Source organism: Triturus cristatus, chromosome 5_1, assembly GCF_964204655.1.
Source record: "Triturus cristatus chromosome 5_1, aTriCri1.1, whole genome shotgun sequence".
NCBI lineage: Eukaryota > Metazoa > Chordata > Amphibia > Caudata > Salamandridae > Triturus > Triturus cristatus.
Genome location: NC_140587.1, coordinates 663,564,606 through 663,586,245, shown reverse-complemented (window position 1 = coordinate 663,586,245; position 21,640 = coordinate 663,564,606). Strand labels below are relative to the sequence as shown.

General features: G+C 44.2%; 1 protein-coding gene across 1 annotated transcript in view; it reads right to left on the bottom strand.

The window, feature by feature from the left end:
• Nucleotides 1-2,719: 2,719 nt before the first annotated feature.
• Nucleotides 2,720-21,640, bottom strand: part of OPRK1 (opioid receptor kappa 1) — a 314,535-nt gene continuing 295,614 nt past the window's right edge. The window contains exon 4 of the mRNA XM_085604137.1: nucleotides 2,720-4,455. Coding sequence (XP_085460263.1) covers nucleotides 3,929-4,455 — 527 coding nt within the window. The 3' untranslated portion in view covers nucleotides 2,720-3,928. The remainder of the gene's footprint in view (nucleotides 4,456-21,640) is intronic.

The following is a 21,640-nucleotide window of genomic DNA, read 5'->3' as shown; positions in this document are numbered from 1 at the left end:
AAAAGTGTTTTCACTTCATTAACAGAAGTGTACAGGAGACAAAGGGCTTCATTTGTAAAATAATACATGCCACAGCACAAAGAGACCCACAGCAGCATTGAGGAATGTCAGGGTTGAGGAATACAAAGTCTTTTTAGTCTTGATTCCACCACAAATCTCATTTTTCCACCATCATACATCCCCTGCCTCTTAATTTCACTCTTTCAGGTTTTTATCCCTGCTTTCTAGCTTTATCCTTGTTTTGTTGTTTCATCTTTCTGTTCCTACTTTTGCGTTTTTCTCTCTCTTGCTCTGGGTAAAAGTCTAACGAAGAAAAGTAAGTGCTAGTCCTCAAAAATGAGTGACCCACCTGCAACTACCACCTCAAATTAGGCACCATGGAGGCCTCATCTGAGCTACAGGCTGTATAGTTAGCTGTATCACTCGAACCAACTCTGCAACCAGCAATATTTGCTTACAACGGAAAGGAAAGGTGGTAAACGCACATACAGAGTATCTATGTTCACCAAAAATGTCTAATTCAAGCCAGAGGTCTCGCCTTGGGGAGCCCTAATTTCATGTGCTCTGTCTTTTTCAAAATTATATGTGTTATATGCAGTTTGCTATTCATTAATTTTCCCAAGTCCTTACATTTAGTCAAAATGTTTTGATCCTGGTAGTGCGAGATCAGAACGGGCTCAGTGCCTAATTTGAGCTGGTGGTTTCTGGTGCTCAGCACAGTTAATTGTCAACACCGGCACTTAGTACAGCCCGCCACATGGTGGTGCGGGTTTTGTAATTTGGGGATGAGAACAACAACAGTTGTTTATTTAGGTTCAATATATATCAAAAATGACAAATACACACCACCTAAGTCGTTCGTATAGCTTTACATGCCTGGAATAGTCTGAATTGTCACACCTGTAGGAGTGAGATGGTTAATGGTTGTGTTGTTACTGGCACTGACTGAACTGACGGGGACAATTGGTGGTGCAAGCTGTAGTGACCTCCTGATGAGGGCCCTGGCACCTATTTTTTTTTTACAAATTAATAACTGTTTTCTTCGATCTATCAGGTGATATCTCGTTTTTTTCCTGGTCGTTAAGAAGGTAAACCTTAGTAAAGAAGACAAAATGACTGATTGTTTGATTTTTGGTTTAATTACTTCTTGAAATAAGAGCAAGATTTGATCGGACATGTTTTAATTTTTGGAAACTTCTATTTTGCGTATTTAATTGAAACCGTATCTAATACAGTGCTTAATTTGTGCCGGTGCTTTCCGGTGCTCAGCACCGGCACATATTTCCCAGGGCCAGGGCTGTTGAATCAATTTTCCATCCCACTAATGTATTTTGGTGCTGGTATCACTGCACTAAAATGCATTAGTCACGCATTCATATCTACAAATTGAATGCGAATGAAGCACTGCGGCCTGCACATAATTAAAAAAGAAAAGGGCTGCTGCTGTCCTCTTCATTTACCTGCCTCGGAGCTCACAGTAGATCGCCTCAGGCCTTTGAACTGTCTTTTTACACGTTGTTTTCGAATTGGCACCGGATATAAAAAAAAAGACAAATCTGTCTTGAGGGCCGACCCGAGCCTCTGGGACAAGTGGTTCCGGTGCATTCAGTACTGGGTGCATTCTTTCCTGGAGGGCGAGGCGCAGACAGAATCACATGGATTCGGGGCTGGTTTTCATGTTTTACAAACAGAGCGCTCATTCGTGTTGAATGTCCAGGCGGCAGTCTCAGGCTATATTTACAATTTTCTTAACTGCTGTTGCCGCCCCTGACCGGACACGTGGTGCTGTTTGCGATCCATTTTTATTAGAATAGGCATTGCCTTCTCATGCACTCTTTTCTGGCCTGCTGCTGCAGCAAGCAGCTCCTGGAAATCATGGTTTGCCAGCCCTTCAGGCCTCTGTTGTGGCTGGCACAGGACGATGCACAATGTCTTCCTCTTGCCACCAGGAATTGCTGCTGCAGGCAGAGTAATTACAGTAAGGAGCAGCCATGACTTTGACATGTTCTGCCCTGAGTGCCCTTCTGCTTTTGAAGGTTTGCTGGCGGCTATGCGAGTCACAGTGAGAACTGGCGCCTAAAGATCGAGTCACGGCTCTGAAGACAGGTTGAGAACCACGCCATGCTCTCTCAAAGCAACTCATCTCTATAGCTGCATGTTAGAGGCAAAGTAGTACAGTGCTATCTGCAAAGAGTAGAGCCAGCACCATCTCTTTCACTGCGGCAGCCTGCACTCTATGACCGGTAGCGGACTCTTGCCTCCAGTACATCATCATGGTAGTCAGAGCAGTTGTCTGCAGTGAGGGACTCCACAGTCTACAGCTACATCGACCACCCCGAGGCAGCAGGCATTATTTAACCACCACTGTCAGTGACTCCTCTTGGTAAGTCAAAGATAACGTGGTGCTTAATGTTCCTGCAGGAGAAGGATTCGAGTTTTGTGTAGTGCAAAATTTAACTCACCAGTAGTACGGAGGGTTAACATGCCTGCTGGAAAGAATGTGCATATTGCATGTCACAGAACTGTATTTTATGTGGATAGTTCAGTGGGTTACTGCTTTGTAACAGAGATCCTTTGGTTGCTTATAATTAATAAATGACAATCCTATTCCACACAGTGGCATAAAAACTGTCATTAGTTAGGTGGGTAAACATGCATTCTTGTTAGTAAAGGCAACCCCAATTACTGTGGTACATTTAAACCCTGGGTTTGTGCTTTCCAGACCACTATTAAAATATAATGCCTTCCTAACTATAGATGACGTGATCCTACACCTTTTAATCCTCATTGGTTTTATTTTTTTTACATTTCGTAGGATGATTAATTGTATCAGTACAATGTGTCTGTGGTATAGAGTGCTCCGGCACCCTGCACTTGTATGAGCAGCGCTATAAAAACGAATGAAATGTTTGTGAGAGAGGAACTGAACTATGGAGAGATAAGGGGCACTAATGGAGAGTAGTAGTAAGGGAATCCGTGGAGAAGAAGGTTGGAGGGGAGCATCAAAAAAGTTTGTTGCACTGGGCACAACCTGTGCTAATGCCAGCTCTTAAAGAGTGAGTCAGTGATGGCTGTCACTGTGCTGTTCGACATTGTTCGTTTTGTCTAGTTGGGAAAGTGTAATACTTGGTCAGTCATGGGAGGTAGTAGGTGGAGCCAAGTGGGGGGTGGGGAAGAGAGTGGATGTGGTCTCCTAAAAAATTTGGGAGCATCGACACTTAATATTTTACAAATTAAGCACTGATCTAATAGTTTTAAATGCATTACCACAGGATGACAGAAATTGTCACATATAACAACACATGTATAAAAGAAAGTACTCTGCACTCTAGTTTGTCTGTCCGATTCTCGCTTGCAATTGGCTTTGGGATATGGAGGCTTGAGCCTCCCACCCAAGGTTTGCAGGCTGACATTTGAAATGGATTTGTGGCAAACATACCAGCATTTGTAAAGTGCGCAGCTACCTCCGGCGAGGTGTCCCGGCACTAGGGGCCGTCAGGAAGTTTAAGCGAGCTGTTGCCCAGAGTCACAAGGTGCTGGGCTAACCTGCCACCGCCGATCGAACCTGAGCCCCCCCTGTTACGGAGTCAGCCTCCCTGGCCGCTGCACCACACCTCTTCCTATGTCATCACCTTCATCAGCTTATTAGAAAACTTGTTCTGCTTTTTGAAGTTAATGGTGGCCGTCAAAATGTCCATGCCTGACTTCCGGTTTTCCCTTTTTACTGTTCTGGGATAGTAGACACGAGGATTTTTACAAAGCTGACTCTGTACAGATCAGCATATGATAAAGTGCACACTGATGCCAGTTTCAGCAAAGACATACTGCATCTTGATGCAGTTCACACTGCTGTAGTTATTTGAGTCAATCCAAGGTCCTGCGACACTTCCCTCCCATGTGGAGAGAAGGACGACATTTCCACGGCTAGTCATACCGGCTTGTTAGTTTCGTCAGCGTTCTTGTTGTTGGCGGGGTCCTGCATCGTGTTTCTCACTCGGCTGTTGTTGCCTTGGCGCTCCATCCTTACCTTGGATGGAAAGCAGAAGTCCTTGAAACACCTCTTGAAGTTTTCATCCAAGAACGCGTACAGAATTGGGTTCAAGCTGCTGTTGGTGTAACCCAAGGCAATGCACACGTAGTAGATGGATATGACGGCTGTGTGCTGTGGCACATTAACAAGCGCTTCAACCAAGACGAAGATATGGATGGGCGTCCAGCAGATGATAAATACTGCCACCACCACAAGCACCAACCTCGTGATGCGCCGCAGATTCCGGTCTTTTTCTCGCGATCCAGAGAGAAGGCGCACACTCTTCAAACGCAGAATCATCAGCGTGTAGCAAATTGTTATGATGAAAACAGGGATTATAAAGGCAAAGACGAAAACACAGACCTTCATAAGCGTGTCCCAGTATTGATATGGCGTCGGGAACTGCAGGGCACATTCTGTGGTGTCTGTATAGAGAGAAGATCACAAAACAAATATTAGAAAAAGAATCACAAGTACGCAAAGTGCTTTTTTCATTTAAAAGTGCACACTTTCCCACGCTTCTATGGATTTAATATTCACTCTCAAAACCAGAGCCTAAGGGTCTTCACTACTAATGACATGTGTCCAATTTATTAGGCATAAAACATGTGTCAGTAAGGGCGTTTGCTAAATTTGTATTCTGCACGAGGACTAGCAATACAATTCCACAGAAAGCCATATATATATTTTTTTTTAATTTCTTTTTATTAAACAGTTCAGCCAACAAAGAAACACATCAAGTGACATACTCATAGATTCCCAACGTCTCTCAATGACATTCCATACATTTGAAAATATTACACAGTTGTAGCAGTTGGTGGATCAAGGGGACTTCAGCGTCCTCTTGAGGGGCCGGTGGGGCACAGATATCTCCCCAGTAGTGATTCCAAGCCTCCCAGACCCTGCCCCACTTCCCTGGGCACCCACTGGCAGAGTAGACTGACCTCTCCCTAAACATACACCAGTCAATGTCTTCTGCCCATTTTTCAATCCAGGGTGGCTGGCTAGCCCCCCACAGGTGGGCAATATTGCGCTTCGCTATCATGAATGCCAACGTTGCCCATTGTGTTTTATGCGTGTTCAGGTCTGTGGGCTCCCAGACATTCAGGATGCACCTGCGGGCCTCTGGCTGCAAGTCTATCCCCAGATCGCCCTCAGCGTGTGGTGTATCTCTCCCTAATATGCTTGTATGCTTTGGCAGTGCCACAGTATATGAGTGAATGCCCCTCGTTCCCCACATCCCCTTCTGCACTCTCCACTCTCTGAACGACCCACCCGGACCAGACAGGGCCCAGCGACATATGACCTGTGAAGTATCTTAAGTTGCAGCAGTCTCAGCCTCATCTGGATTGCTACCACTCGCGGGGAAGAGACTGCCACCTGCCAGTCCTCATCGTCTAGCTCTAGACCGTCGTCATTCTAGTGGCTTTGTATGTTAATTAACGGATCCTCCATGTTATTTATCAGTTTCTTATAAATCAGAGAGATGGTTTTCTCGGGAAGATGGCCATCTAACACCCCGTCCTCTAGGGGAGAAGCATCTGGGAGCGTCGTGCACCTGGGGATGTGCGTGAGCAATGCATGTCGGACCTGAAGGTAACGGAAGTGCTCACTATCGTTCAATTTATACTGCAACTTAAGGGAATCAAATGTGTGGATTGTACCCTTCTTCCAAATGTCTCTTATGTGTGTGATCCCTATAAAGTCCCACTTATCAAAACCCTTGGACTTCCAGAGACTTCCCAACTTCTCCGAGCTCCAGAGCGGGTTGGCCAGTGTGAACTTCCCTTCCCATTTAAGGTGTCTGTTAACCGCATGACACACCTGGACAGCATGTGCCGTAGGCCCTGTAAGTGGAAATCTGCAGGGCCCGGCATATAGCGCTCTGGTATATTCTCCTCCCAGTAGCTGCCATCGGTCCATAGTGAATACAGGGTCATTTGGCCGCCCGTATATGCCGTGATTAACAGCCGCCAACTGGGAAGCCCAGTAACATTTCCTTAAGTCGGGCAATCCTATTCCCCATCATACCAGGGGAGTGTGAGTTTAGAAAATGCTATGTGGGGTTTACCATCCCAAAGCAGCTGTTTTTGAAGGGCCTCTATTTCCATAAAGTAAGATGCAGGGACCGGATCCATCGCGCTCTGGAGCGCGTATAAAAACCGGGGCAGAGCCATCATTTTAAAAAGTACCGCTCTGCCCAGCATAGAGAGCGGGAGAGCTTTCCAGCGCACCACGTCATTCCTGAATCTCGACAGGGGAGGGCTCAGATTGTTAGTGTAGCTGAGTTTCGGGTCCAGTGTTATGTAGATGCCAATAGTCTCTTGTATCTGCGGTCCATCCAGTCCTGCTCCTGCGGTGCACCTTCTCCGTCTCGATCTCGCCCCTCCGGGCCACCAGGGGGACAACTGTCGACCCAGTCCGAGGCCACCTCTGAGTTATCAAAAAACCAGGCTCTCCCCTCGACCTCCACCCTCAAGCGTGCCGGGAACATCATTGCGCATTTCATCCCCTTGTCTCTTAGTTTTTTCTTTACTGCAAGAAAGTTCCGGTGTTGTTTCTGCACAGTTTGCGTGAAATCAGGGAAGAAAGAGAGGGTTGCATTTTCGTATCGCAAAGGGGGCCCCGAGCGAACCGCCTGCAAGATCACGTCCCTGTGTCTGAAGTTCAACACCCTAGCAATCATCGGACGCGGGGGCGCACCAGGTTTGGGTCGCCCTCCCAGGACTCTGTGTGCATGCTCAATGGTGAATAAGTTACCCAGTCCCTTAGGCTTGAGGTGCTTGAGGATAAGGTCTTCAACAAACAGGTCCGGGGCTGGGCCTTCGAAGTTCTCGGGCACCCCTAGGATACGTACGGTGTTGCGTCGGGCTCTCCCCTCGTATTCATCCAGGTTGTGTTCGGTCAGGTCCTGAGAATTTTTAAGGTCTTGCACTTCCTGTTGGAGCAACGCCACGTCATTGGTTAGACTGGCAACCTTTATATATAGCGACTTGACCATTTCATTCACTTTCGTGAGATCTGCACAGATAAGATTTACTTCTATTGTGACTGTGTCCAACTTATTGTCCAGCAACTCAATTTTTTGTCCCAGCGACGACTTGACTCCGTCTATGGCTGCCATCACATCGAGCAACGTTGGTTCGATTGGAGGGCCCGAAGAGCCCCCCCACCGATAGTGCATGTCTTGAGACTGCAGGGGAGCCCTTAGGCATTGTATATCGAACTAATTTGTTGATCTGGACCTGCCTCGCTCCTTTAGATGACCTTGGCTGGTGCTTGTCGACTTCTGGTTTGGTCGCCATTGGAAGAGCTACTCCCCGAGTGTGTCAGCACCCTTTCCTCCTGCAAATAGTTTTAGGGGGTCTAGGCCAGGCCCACACGGTAAGCTGTCCACAGCTGCGTTTCTCTGTCAAGGTGAATCCAAGCTGGCCCAGCCCCAGGGCACTCCGTGCTCCCACGCAGTGTGTTAGTGCGCGACCTCCAGCGCCCCAGGAGTAGCCCTCTTTGCGTCAACGCTGGAACTCCCCACTGCCTACAGTCCACACCTCCTTGGTCAGCCCCGCTGCTCAGTGATGGTCCAAGTCAGCGGGGGGCCCGCTGTTTCTCCGCCCCCCCAGCCAAGGGCTCCAAACTGGGCTTCCGACCTCTGCCACCAGGTCTCCACCTCTCAGTTAGCCAATCTGCCCCAGCGACCCTCCCTGGTGGCTGTCTTCCCAGTATGCTACCTCCCAGACGCCAGATCTCACCCTTCGGGGTGCACAGAACATTTCCCCTCCAATATATCCCGGATGTAGAAAAAGGGGGGGTAGGACCAAGAACCTGCAGCTCTCCGTGCACCCCCTCGCCCCCTCAGGGTTCCGCTGTGGCCTCACCGCACTCTCCTGGCTCTCAGCTACACCGTGTGCTTCTGGGCCTTTTTTTCACAGCCACAAGAGGGATCACACACGAGGGGGCGGGGGGGCCTCTCCAGCACACCCCCCCTTGTCTCTCTTGCCCCCAAGGATTCGTCACGGCTGCCGCCCGCCGGCATCTGGAGGCCGAAGCAAGACTGGAGACTTCCGGTTTGCGGCCCCGATGTTGTTAAATTATGGTCCGGCCGCAGCCCACACTTGAGCCCCCGGCTCTGGAGGCAATGCAGGCCGCGATTTTGAAAGCGCTGCCGGTCCTTAGCTATCGGGTGGTTTGCTCCAGAATCAGGATGGGTGCCAGGATCTTGTTGCTGGGGGACGGGTGCCGCGGAGCCGAGATCTTATGCGGCCATCTTGGGCCGGTGCATGGCTCCTCCTGAGAAAACCATATTTTAAAATATGATAACAGACAGATCTTTCTGGAATCTAGAGTAGTATTGGAAATTTCCTTCTAAAGGAATAAAGAACAGATCTGATCCCTCACATGCAATTGCATGGCAGTGAGTGTCTTCGTCATAAAAATATATTTGATCATGGCCTCTATATTTGACCATAACTATATTTTTGATATGCTTAAATGTATCTCATCTTAACCTAAGGTCAGTTCTTATATCGACTTTAGATTTTCAGGTCTCTTTAGTTGGTTTGCTTCATTCAGTACCCCTGGAAAATGCCAATGAGATAAACATTCCATCGGCCCGGCTGCTTACTGTTTCGATAACAGGTCAGTTTGACTCCTCATAGAATAACTGATTTGATCGTTTTTAGGTTGAGCATTCGATACATCTTGTATATTCTTTAGTATATACTTATATACTTTAGTATATACTTATATGTGTATGTACTTTGTGGGCTCCGGAGATCAGCCCAAGGACTTGTCTGCTTCCACGTAGGGACTTTTTTTTCTGTTCAACTGCCTCTATTTAACTGTCTTGATAGAAAACGACCAGCAGAGGTCAGTAAACTACCAGAAGTGCTTTCTGCTGAGGTACTTTCTTTTTTTAGGTCTCGCCTAGGCAGCGCTTTCGCTGTCTCGTTGAGACATGCAGTATACACTATAGTGTATATACGCTCCGCCCACTGTACATCCCTCTCCACCCATCATTTTAATTGGCTGGTGTCTTAAATGGTGCCTTCTGATTGGTTGTAGGATTGTTAGACCCTCCTTATGATGGACATGTCTTCATTTGTGTCCTTCCACGGCTATTGACCCCTTTACTGCAGAGACTACTTTCTTCCGATGCCTTCTCACACACCCATACTATTGCATTGCCAATGCTTGTTTTATTTGTCTCTCCCCACAGTGCTTGTTTTTTTAGTTGTCTCTCCCCACAGTGCTTGTTGTATTTGTCTCGCCAGTTCTTGTTTTATTTGTCTCTCCAGTGCTTGTTTTATTTGTCTCAGTGCTTGTTTTATTTGTCTCTCCAGTGCTTGTTTTATTTGTCTCTCCCTGTCTCTCCCCACAGTGCTTGTTTTATTTGTCTCTCCAGTGCTTGTTTTATTTGTCTCTCCCCACTCTCATCTGAGATCTTTGATTAATACAGCCCAAGCCTTGCTTTAATTATTAATTTATGATTAATACAGCCCACGCCGCGGACCTTCTTTTAATTATTTATAATTAATATAGCCCAAGCCGAGGGATCGAACTCTGCTCTCCAGCTCCAACGTCGGCAGCTTTATATGTTACGCCTCTTCTCCTCGCTTCAAGACAAGCCCCTTTAAATTGGTTTATCTTTGTTTCCATTGCATGCACTTTACAGTGCCCCTGGGGCACAAGCAGGGACCTGTTAGAGTGCTTCTCTATCAGAATGCAATTTGCGGTCCCCCCGGGGTACAAGCAGGCATCCACTTCAGCATGCCTAAGCAAGCGTGTGATGAGTGGATGCGTTGTTTTCAGGCAACCTACTACCCTTGTCCAGTGCAGAGTATGAATCGAGTCGCATCCAAGTGTTTATAATGGGGCACAATTAAGTTGAGGATCAGGTGAGTGTGGGTTTCTCTGAGTGACTACCAGGGGCAAAAAGGTGTAGACTATACGCGGTCAGCCAATATATGGCATCTCTGCAAAGCGCACAGAGCACTGGCCACGTTTGACAATTGCAGGGTGAATTTATACAAATGTGTGGGTAGGTTGGCACTCTACGTGAATTATAGTGTTACTCGTTATGCCACCCCATTAATTACATAGCCTCCTTCCTTTCAGGGACCCTCCCCCGTACCCCCCATCCCCCCAACACACACACACACACTTTTTTCATCCCACTTAAAGCCCTGGGTGAGAGAAAGCTAAACTTAAGGCATTTTCGGCTTTTTGGTGTCCCCCACCTGAATTGGGTCTGTTGGCATGATGAGAAATCAATCATCGGGTCACGTCTGGCACGAAGCACAACTAAGAGGCGGACACAGACTGAAAGTCTCCGCTCATGTCGAGCCAGCTTGGTGGCAATGACGTTCGCAGTGTCTCAAGGACATAACACAGACCCCTGTATCCCCCACGGCATAGGGGGCCCCACCTCTGTTGGGGAGGGGTGACAGGGGGGCGGGGCTCCCATCCTGTCTAAAGCTTGAGCCTATCTTTGGGTAGTAGGATTTGTGCAGGCCCCATACGCTTGTGTTACGGCACTCCCGGGTGTGTCCCACTAAAACAGACAACTAATACACCACGCGCCTCCTTTCAGCTGCCAGGAACATGATCCTGCCCTGCAGGAGTGCTGTACAAGGGAGATGAGGACACTTTAGTAGAAGAAAGCTTGCTCTAGCAACCAAAAACACAAACATTTGTAAATTGTTGATTAAGAGGTAAAGGGAGATGAAAGTGCAAGAGAGGCTTCGGTAGGAAAGTGAATAGCTAAGTATTTACATTCGAATGCAAACAATTTTGCAAAATTCCTGTAGCCAGTTGAAGACTCAGACTGTTTCTGCAACTCTATTTTCGTCATGGGACCAGTAAGGGAGCATGTTGGGAACAGGAACGTTTGCATGAGAGGGCCTGTTACCTCTAGCATGAATCCAGTGAACACAAAAAGCTTGTGATGGATTAAATAGAATGAAAGCGAAGCCAGTGATGAATGTGTTTTTTTTCGAAGTGTCTTAGCGGTTTGGGTATACGTTGGCAATAGGTTTGGTGTAGAGACAACTGAGCTGTCCATTGAACCCAGCGCCCTACCAGGCAGACAGCAGATACTGAGGGGGGTGGAAGGGCATGTTACTACTCCCCACATTAGTGCTGAGAGGTGCTGACCCTCAGCACTACTAATCAGGGCAGTAAAACCCCACTATGTTCTCGTCACTCCTCGGCACCCCCTATGCGGTGATGTTAGACATAAAAATGTATCTTGGAAGGGGCGAGAACACAGGGCCCCAGTGAATAGCAGGCAGCGCAGAGGTACTTTGGAGAAGCATGTCATGCAAGATTCACCACAGGGTCATGATAGAGATTTAAAAACAAAACTGTTTTACACACAATATTAACCTGCAACAAGCTCATGAATTCAGTGTGCATTTTCCATGTTTAACTGACTGTAGTTAACACAGGCCACATTTTAAGATGGCCAACGTTAGCCTGCCAGATTTATTTTTCTTGTGTTTTTTTTCTTCCTTTCATTGAATGTTTTATTTAGTAATTATTATAGTATGTGTTAATGAGCACCTGATGAGTACGGTTCAAAATTACTGTATGTCATTATGAAGGACATTTAGAGAGAGGGCATTGTGTTTATGCTTGTGAAACTGATGAATATACTTCATCCTTCTGTTCCTTAAACCTGATTTGGTCCCCTCCTGGAAATCATATGTATGTGTATCATATGTTAGAAAAAAAGGATTTAATTAATACAATATAGACTTAAAGAAAAGATGTCCTTTCCTTCTTGTTCTAAGAAATTACCTTACTGTTAGAGACAATTCCCATTCCATTTGCTTGTGAGCAGATACTTTCTTTCTACTGTCTTTCAGAGGCTTTCATCCTAAGACTTATTATGTTTATTTCTCACCAACCTTCCAGGCTCTTTCCTTGCTTAGCGGTGTAGAGTGTTCCCTTATTGGGAAAACTAAATGTGCTCTGTTTTATTTGAGACAACTTTATAACATTTTTTAATTGCTTTGAAATTGAAGGTGTTCATGTATTCACTAACTTGATTTGAATTTGTAACTTTACTAATTTTTTTATTAACCTCCATTGTTCGCATATCTAATTCTCTATGACGTTTTAGGGGACCCCAACATGCTTCATGTTATAAAAATGAATTGATTGTGATGTCAGCCTCAGTTGGAACTAAAGATCCATGGAGTGAACACAGCCTGAACACGAGTTTGCACCAAAACATCCATGTTGCAAAGTGCTGCATCTGGCATAGCTTACATTAGTGCAGCAGGAAATTTAACACACAGGCCCAGCAGCTTGAGGAGCCCGCTGAACCCTGATTATTGCTGTATTTCAAAATTCACTAGAAGTTGGGGGTCCATTTCGTTCCTTGCACTGGGGCCCATGGCACACTGGCTACGCTACTGATTCACCAGGGAGCTGCAGAAGCACTGGGCTTAAGAGCAATGTACCTATCTCTTTGTTGCTGCCAGTGCAGGGACAAGCCATCATCACACATATTGCAGTGTGAGTCTGCCTCTGCCTGATGGAAAGCATACAGCAGACAGCATGTCTATATTGAAGACACAGACTGCCCCTTGTCTTAATGTGCAGAACCAGTCAACATGCTGGGGACACTTCGTAGATTTGTTGTCATCAGTTACTTCTGCAACCATGCAAAGAAACACCTGGGCTTAGGCCGGAAAGGGGTAGGCAGTGCGCCTGAAATGAATGGCGGGACCGCCACCCCCGGGAGGGAAGCAAAGAGTTCCAGTTCCCATAAATAAGAGCTGGTGGGGCCCGCCAGCACTGAGTGATTACTGTGTGTGCCCCTCTAAACCATGGACCTCAGCTCCGGGTCTCAATACATTTACATGCAATCCTTCATCGTACATGTGTTATTATCATGTGCACTGAGGCTAGAAATCAAAAATATTCAAGAAAACCTGGGGCAGGGTTGCAGACTCTCCAGAGCCATGCAGGGGAAATTTCCATCTCAACTTACCTGTACTTACTTACTTTGATGATATGTTGGTTGTCGCTGTTCTGGAAACAACAGTATTGCAGGTCGATAAAAGCACTTGATATAAAGGTAGAACGCATTTTAGTCATGGAAGGGTCCCCTCCATTCTTTAAATGCTATATTAAAATTGTCCTTGGTTAACACCAATTGGGTCTTCATGTACAAAGCAAGGAGGAAGAGGTAAAAGTATTATTGCAATAAGATTAACATAGATACAAGTTAGAGTTCACCTTGTCTTTTGCCCTATTGTAAATTCTGCATTCATTCAAAAAAGGTTGACAGAGTGCACACCAGTTGCTTTCTTTAATCAATTTTTATCAAACTTTGAGCAAACCTGGATTAACTTGCCGTATTATTGGTATATATTATCTCTAGAAAGCGCTATGGCCCTTATCCCCCAAGCGAAGACAGCTGGCATGCCACCCCTGGACAACCGGCGCCAACAGCTCTACCCTTTAGCCAATGTGATATTCCCAAGAGGATCCTTTACTAACTGAGTGCACACCAATTCACAACTCCTAACCTTAATCGGGTGCAAATTACCCCCCTTGGACCTCGGCTTTACGAGCGCGCACTGCACCTTATCCTTCAGCCCTATCACAGTGAAATGCATTTGTTTGCGCTTGTGAACACAGAGGCAAGCACTTGTGAAAGCGTATTGTTCAAATTGGAGATACTCCCTTGAGAAGCTGGAGTCAGGCAGCCACATCATGTAGATACACAGGTCGAAGGTTTATTGTAGAAGCAAATTTATAAGCAGGGCCACTGGAGTTATGTGGCAAAGGATGACCAAATTATGCAGCAGGTTGATTACACAGCAAGAAAAGGCAAATATAAGGAATAATGTGACATATTCCATAGTAATATAATTTATCTATTTTATCTTTTTAATGCACATTAATATTTTCAAAGTAAAGGTTTAACAGCAGTAGAAGCACTCTGGCTATAAATATGATGATCAGCAACGGAAAAAAAACGAGGGTCTAAGTGTTCTCGTTTATTTGGAAACTTTTCATCTGTGCAAGCTAAATTTAGTTTTTGTTGACATTTTCAAGTTAGCAAATGGAGGGTTATGTGTCAATGTGGTAAATCCATTATCCATAATTATGCGTAAAATGCTGCATTTACAAAATTACATCATTCCAGTGGCGCTGGTTGTAACTTACTTGTATTTGGGTTTTCTTGCCGCATAATTTAGTCAACCCTGATGCATGCTGTGTTGCTCATAATGAAGGCAAAAGTAGGATGTCCCGTCTGGAGCAGCATTCGCCCTATGCAGCTTATTAACACTACATGCCAACCCAGCTACACAGTGGCACACCAACATCCCAACTGAGTTATTTACAGTGGCTTTGCATCAGTGTTCTCATGGCGCAAAGCAACAAAAAGCATTTAGTCGATACACTGACCATTAAAAAGGCCTAAAAATGCAGCGTTAGTTGTGTATCAGCGCACAAGTGCTTGCGCAATCCTAGTAAATCTAGGCGCATGACCTAAGAAGCTTGGCCGAGCAGAACAAGAAAGGCATGGGAGAGACAGGTGATTATACTGCACCTACTCACCTGTGAATGGACAGGTTTGCAATTAGGAATGCAAACCTGTTTGCTATATGGTAGTAAGTCATCAAAGCTTTAGTCTTATAACGTGACTGATGATGGACTGTGTTCTTTCATAGCGCCATTTTGTTTGTTTAAGGCTTTCAATGGTCTTAAGCACATAGCTACGTGTGAGGTTATATCAGCACTGTGGACGTCAGTGTAATAACCTAATGTTGAATTTTCAGCAGTGGCATAGCAAGGGGTCAATGGGCACTCCTGCAAACATTGAAAATACTCCCTCCAACCACCCGCTCCGCACAGTTTGTAGTAATACAGCCCTAATTGGGGTCGATAGCCACCATTCCTGGTCTTCGGTGCCACTGCACCCGCTGCACTGTTCGTAGATGCGCCCCAGATTCTTAGCTCAATCAAGGTAATAATGGTGGAAGGGGAGTTAAGCCGGACATTTCAAGCACAAAAATTGGATCAAATTAGTGGGTGAGAATTAAAACCCAGCCGTGTCACTATGCTGCATAGTTAAATACATATAAGTTCCTAATGGCGAGACCGATTGGCATTGTCAATGCTTGTTTATTTTTCTGGCAACTGCCTCTATTTAACTTTCTTGATAGAAAACGACCAGCAGAGGTAAGTAAAATAACAGACTCACTTTAGCATTCTCTAGATTCCAGTCCATAGAAATTGTCTTACACCAGCATCCGTAGACAATAATATTTTTTTCAAATCTTGTATTTTCGGTGTTATGACCACTGAAGGCCCTGATTTTATATTAAAAACAGAGCTTTAGACTATACCATTTCCAGCTGAAAGACAATATTTCTCTCTCCATGTGTTCCCATACCTGGCTTGTCACACAGTTTGGTGCTTACTTTCCCTCCAGGTTAAAGAACAGTAGATGTTTCAGCACCCAGGCTAATGTGCTGCTTAGCTAAATATATATGAAGTCTCAAAGGCGAGACCAATTGCATTGCAGATTCTTATTTGAACTGCTTGTATGGCAGCAGTGTAGAAGTGTTGGATATACCTGTGTTTATTGTTTCAAACTAACCTTATCACCGTAGTCTTTAGAAATCTTGACTCATGAGCATTGCTTTAACATTCCTATTCCTATGACACCAAGACATTTCAGATCAATGTGCCACATGGGATCCTAACCGCCACCCATCATTTTAGCTCTGGCTGCATACAGCTTTAGCTATTTGGATGACCACATGCTATCATTTCCTCTAAAAGTACAATAATAGAAGTACAAATGTACAGAGAGAATAGGCTTTGGGTCAACCCCATTCAACCATAGCCTGCCTTGTGTTTTTCATGATTCACCACTGCTGGGATGTATTTTCAATCAAATTAAAAGTTATCTTATTTTTCAGTGGTCACTTTGTTCCATTTGTATTTCTCTTGAGTGTTTGTGATGGGACACTAAGTAGAACTTTTGTTAGACAGATGATGCGCCATGATGTAGTGCTTGTAATTGAGTGTCAATGTGTGCTTTTTTTTAATTGAGATCCAAACATTCAGATAAAATACATCAAATCATGATATTCATATACCAACAATAAATACATATACAAAACACAATTCATCACAGAATTAAACCAGAAACAAAAAGTGCATTAAAACTCAGAATGACATAAATAAAAAGAACAGGTCTAAACAGCTTCCTTTCTAGTTTAAACCTTTTGCCTTTTTGCCTACCCCGAGGATTCTTCCATAAGCCACCCCCAAAGTTTATCAAATGTATTAACTCCTTCACTACGCATTGCATACTGCTGTTCCTTATTTCTCACATACATCATTTCTTTGCCTCCATTCATCTATTGTGGGGATCAGCTGTGTCCGCCACTTTTATAGTAATAAGAATCTGGCCACTGCCATTGCCACATATAATAATTTTACAAATTTGCTGGTTAAACAAGAAGCGGAATCGTACCCCTAAACTATCCACCAGATACTGGGAACTAGTTTAATCTGCCAATCCTTCTCCAAATACTGAAATATTTATTTCCGAAATCCCTTGTATAAGGCACACAGACAAATTACGCGCAATCAATTTGCGAAAACTCCCCGAATTACATCGAAAGGAATGATCTGACCACCTATAGCTGACTTGTGCAAGAAATTGCGGAGTTCGAAAGAGAAACCACTTACAAGAAATAGCATTCTGTGCCATTTGGCACCTCTCAGAACACTAACATTTTGTATATTAATTTCATCCCACGTCTTTTTTGTTAATTCTAACCCTTCATATTTTTCCCATTTTTTGATTGCTTTTTGGCAAACATCCGGGCCCTTTATGGATGCAAGCATTTTTTCCATTCCTTAGGGCGCTTATGATCAGAAGCTTTGACTAAAGAAGTTTCTGCTTTTTGACAGCATCCAATCAGTACATACTCTAAATTACTAAGTACTCTATTCAATATTCTAAAAGAGCCAAGAAACAAAAAGTCTCCTTGAACTAATTTGCGGACTTTGACCATGCATATCCACCTCTTGCCCCTCATGAAATCTGCTACCTTCTTAAACAACACTTTTGCCCATTGACGTGCCATATCAGGTGCCAAATTAATGCCAGAATCCATAACAAATTCTGATAAAGGTATAACAGCATTTATATAGGGAATAGCACATCTCCTATAGAGATCCATACGCTTCCTAGAAAACACCTCGGACTTGTGCAACAGAATTTTTTGGGTTTTGTTTGATGAATTTAACTCATCACATATATCATACTCTTTAAAAATCAGCTGCATAAAATCGTTCTTAAAAATACCATTGCTGAGTTTTGTATTGAACCCGGACATATACTGTGCAAAATAAGTGAAATTGTAATCCTTTAGATTGGGTCACGCCAAACCGCCTTTTTCCAATTCTTCATATAAACTGCTTAGTGCTGCTTTGGCAATTTGTTTTGCAAGTTAAATGCTGTAAACATAGACTCCACTTTCTTAAAAAATTATGTAGTTAAAACACATGGGAAGGCAGAAAAAAGAAAATTATACAATGGCAAAATCGACAATTTAATCAGGCCGACCCTCCCTAAGATAGTTAAAGGAAGGAAGTTCTATCGTGGAAACATATCTTGTATTTTTAAAAGCAAAGGGGCAAAATTTGGATCATATATATCCTCAATCCGTGAAAAGAACCTAATGCCCCAAAAACCTTTTGGCTGCACATTAACACAAGAGACTATATCTGGGTGCAGCATATCCTAAATACACCTACTTAAAATGATTTCAGTTTTCTTCCTATTGATTTTATAGCCCCCCAATTTCTCATACTGTACAAAAATCTCATACGTTTTCTCCTGTGCACGTTTATTATTATTGGTAATTACCATAATATCATTGGCATATAGTTTTATCTTCCCAATCTGTGCCAGGGGAGGATGGATGTTGCCGATCTCCCTAATTGCGATTGGCAACTGCTCAATAAAAAAAGCAAAAAGGATAGGCGATAAGGGGCATCCCTGCCGAGTCCACCAAAGAAAATGTAATTTCCCTGCCTCTGTAGCATAGTACTAGCTTCAGCATTCAAATACAACCTGTGTATCACCCCCTTGAACTGGGAAGGAACCCCAAATCTGGTTAGAATACTAAACAATGCTTCTCAAACCACGAGTTCGAAGGCTTTTTCGGCATCTAACAAAAGAACTATAGCCCATACATTATTAACTGAAAGATAATCCAGAGCTTCAGCTGAATAATGTGAGTTTGTGCCTAATTGCCGCCTGGCAATCAAACCGTTCTGGTCTGAATAAATCAACTTTGGCAAAATCAAATTGAATCTGTTTGCCAATAATTTCTTAATCATTTTATAATCTAAATTTAAGAATATGATTGGACGATATGAGTTTGGGTCTACTAACACATCCAAAAATTAATTGAAAAATTCCACTGAAAAGCCATCACACCCACAAGTCTTACAGTTTTTACCACCTCCTGCAATTCTTCTTTAAAGAAAGGTTAAGCAATATTTTCCATATCTTCCTCGGATAAGGTGGGTAATTATGACCTGCCAAAAAATCTCCCAGGAGTTCTTAAATCTACCATTTGATTTTGAGTATACATCTACTTAGAATGATCAAGCATAATTTCCCCCACTTTCTCCTGTTCATTACACCTAACCCCAGAAACTGTAATTTCAGTGCATGCATCCTATTATTGGCAGCTTGTTTGCGTTCCTGCCAGGCTTAAAACCTCCCATTTAATTTGCTCTCCTCATAAACCCTTTGCGTATAAGCCAAATTTAATACCTTGCACTTAACATAATACGCCTCAATTAGTGCCTGTTTAGCCTTATCCAATTCACTTCTATTAAACGTGGATGGATTCCTTAGAATTTTTTTTTTTACTGTCCTGGACAGTCTTTTCCAGAACTTGTTTTTGGAGTCTAGCCCTTCTACTATTATCAGCATCCTTCCCTCTCACCAACACACTAATATAAGATTTTAAAGTGTAGCACACTACACTAGGAGGGGGCGGACCCATGATTTATAACCAAGAATTGCTTTATTTCCTCTTTGTAAATCCAGACACAGGCTTCCTCCTATAAATACAGTTTGTTAAAAACCCATCGACTGGGCCACTCTAAACCTTTCCCAATCAACATCTCTAGGACAATCATTGCATGATCTGGGAAACCATTGGGTAATGTCAGCTGGCCCTTGAAGGCCAGGGCCTTTGAAAGTAGGAACAATCCTATATAAGAAGAGCAGCTAATTCGTCCAGAAAAACATGTATATTCGATTTTCAGTGGTCACATTGTCCCATTTGTATTCACACTGGGTGTTGACGATGGGGCAAAAAGTTAGACCCTTTGTTCGACAGATGATGTGCCATGATGTATTGCTTGTGACTGAGAGCCAATAATTGAGATCCAATGTGTGCTCTTTGATGTATTTACTTTGTAGACACAGCATCATTTTAATTTCTCTTCAATAGCTTTTTGATTTGGAAGTGGGTGCTGTTTGGATGCTTACTCCGCCATAAACATTTATTGCTATTCATTATTCACCCTTGTGCTTATTTTTGGTTTACTTTGCTGTCGTACTTTAAAATTTGGGACCGTGTAGGAGGCAGGGCCCTACCCCTGTCTATCCCGGTATTAGCGAACCGCGAATGGTCAATGCGGTATGTACAAGTGCTTTATATAACGTTTCATTGATAAATGCACTATGTATACGTTATTATACATTGACTTCGTGGGTTCCATCTTAGAGCGGTGGCCATCTTATGGTTGCCCTTACATAGGCTACATATCATGAAGCAAATACGGGCCTTTTAGAGCACATGTGCCTTCCTTTGACTTCTCTGTGACCTGGGCAGCTTGGCTCCGCTGCCCCAGGTCAGTCCGGTCCCGCGAGCTTCCCGTCCTTTGGCCACCTGTGATTAGCATCAGGGCTTGACACACCATAAAGCCTTTTCATCCCACACGAGCCTCCAGCTAATCTCTTTCACACCTGACTGTTCCTGCTTTATGGCTTGTTTTCCAAACAGGAGATGCTCGTGTTTATTGGGGCCTGTTGATATCTGATGTGGGATCTGAGCCTTGCTGGGTAAATAATTGTGGGCTGGCTTAACTGGAATGTGGGATGGTCATCATAACTCTACCTTTTCGTTTGAAATGTATACATCCAAATGACCATGCCATAAAACTAGGAATGTATGCCTGAAGCAGGATATTTTGTATTTAAGGAGAAGCCTGTTTCTGTGATTTTTGGCAGTCTCCTGAGAACATACACGCTGTTGTACTTCTAGGATACCTGTAATTGGTCTGCAGCCAATAAACTGATCTTTGACTTCACCCAGAAGACTCTGTGTTTCTGTAGGTCTGAAACAGGAAGAACCCGAAGTCATAGGGTGTGTTCCCCTGCACCGCTGGGCTTAAAATTCCCAGTACTTCAGTTGGTGCCCAACTCGGGACGATTTCAGCGATACCGGTCCAAGCCAGAGGTTCGTGAGGAGCTTTGTGTGGAAATTCTGGAGGAAGGCCGCCACTTCATCGACCCCTGCATGTCGACGTGGTCCGAAAGTCTTTTCTGCGAGGTTCTCCGTGTCCCGACGGCTACGAAGGACTGCTGCCCTGATTAATCGCCCTGTTTTGGACCCTTGACGATTTTGGTAGAGCGAAACAATCGAGAGAGTCTTCTGGTGACACCATTGATCATCGATATTCAGTTAAGTATAAGTGGAGCGTCTCCCAGTTTGTTTGGTATCCTTTGGGATTTTTGGTATCCTTCGGGATCATTTTGATTTGGAGTTTGCAAACGCCAAAGCCAGAGGACTCGTGTATTCACGAGACTATCGTAATCGATAATCCTTTGAAGTTTGGAACTAGACTAGTGAGCGAAGATGCCTGGTGCTAGTGTATTTGGAAGATTATTTTGTTTGGGTTGTGGAAGGGATTTCCAGTTAGAGGATTCATGTCCGGTTCCTCCAATTGGAACTCCAACTTATGAGCTTTATGTAAAACATGGCGTGGGCCCCATTGCATATAATGAAGTATGGATCCGATACACCAGAAAGGACGGTGTTTTAAAATGGCCCCAAAATGGTAGTTTCGATACAGATATCTTAGATAATTTGGAAGTGAAATTGTTTAAAAAGAAAGCCCGGCCGGCGATGTTTGATTCTTTCCGCCTATGGCGAAAGGAAGCCAAACAGAAGGAAATTAAGCTAGAGAAAAGAAATAAGAGAGAAAGAGGTATGTCAGTGATGCAAGCAGCTGTGCAATTTAAAGATAATGAGGAGGAACAAATGAATGAGCAATTGCACAGACAGCGCAAACTAGGGATTGATAAATGTTACCCTGTTTTGTCACCCCTTGTGCAAGATGAGACAAAAGAGAAAGAGAAAGATTCCCTAATGTCCCATTTGCTAAGTTCGCCACCCCCATATGCGCAAAATGCCACAGCACCTCCACAGCTTGTAAATGTGCAGCCTCCAGTAAATATGCCGCAAGCCTTCCCACAGCCGCCAGCTCCTCCTCAGCTGGCTCCTATCCCTGTAGTGCAGCCCTCTCAAGGGCCGCCAG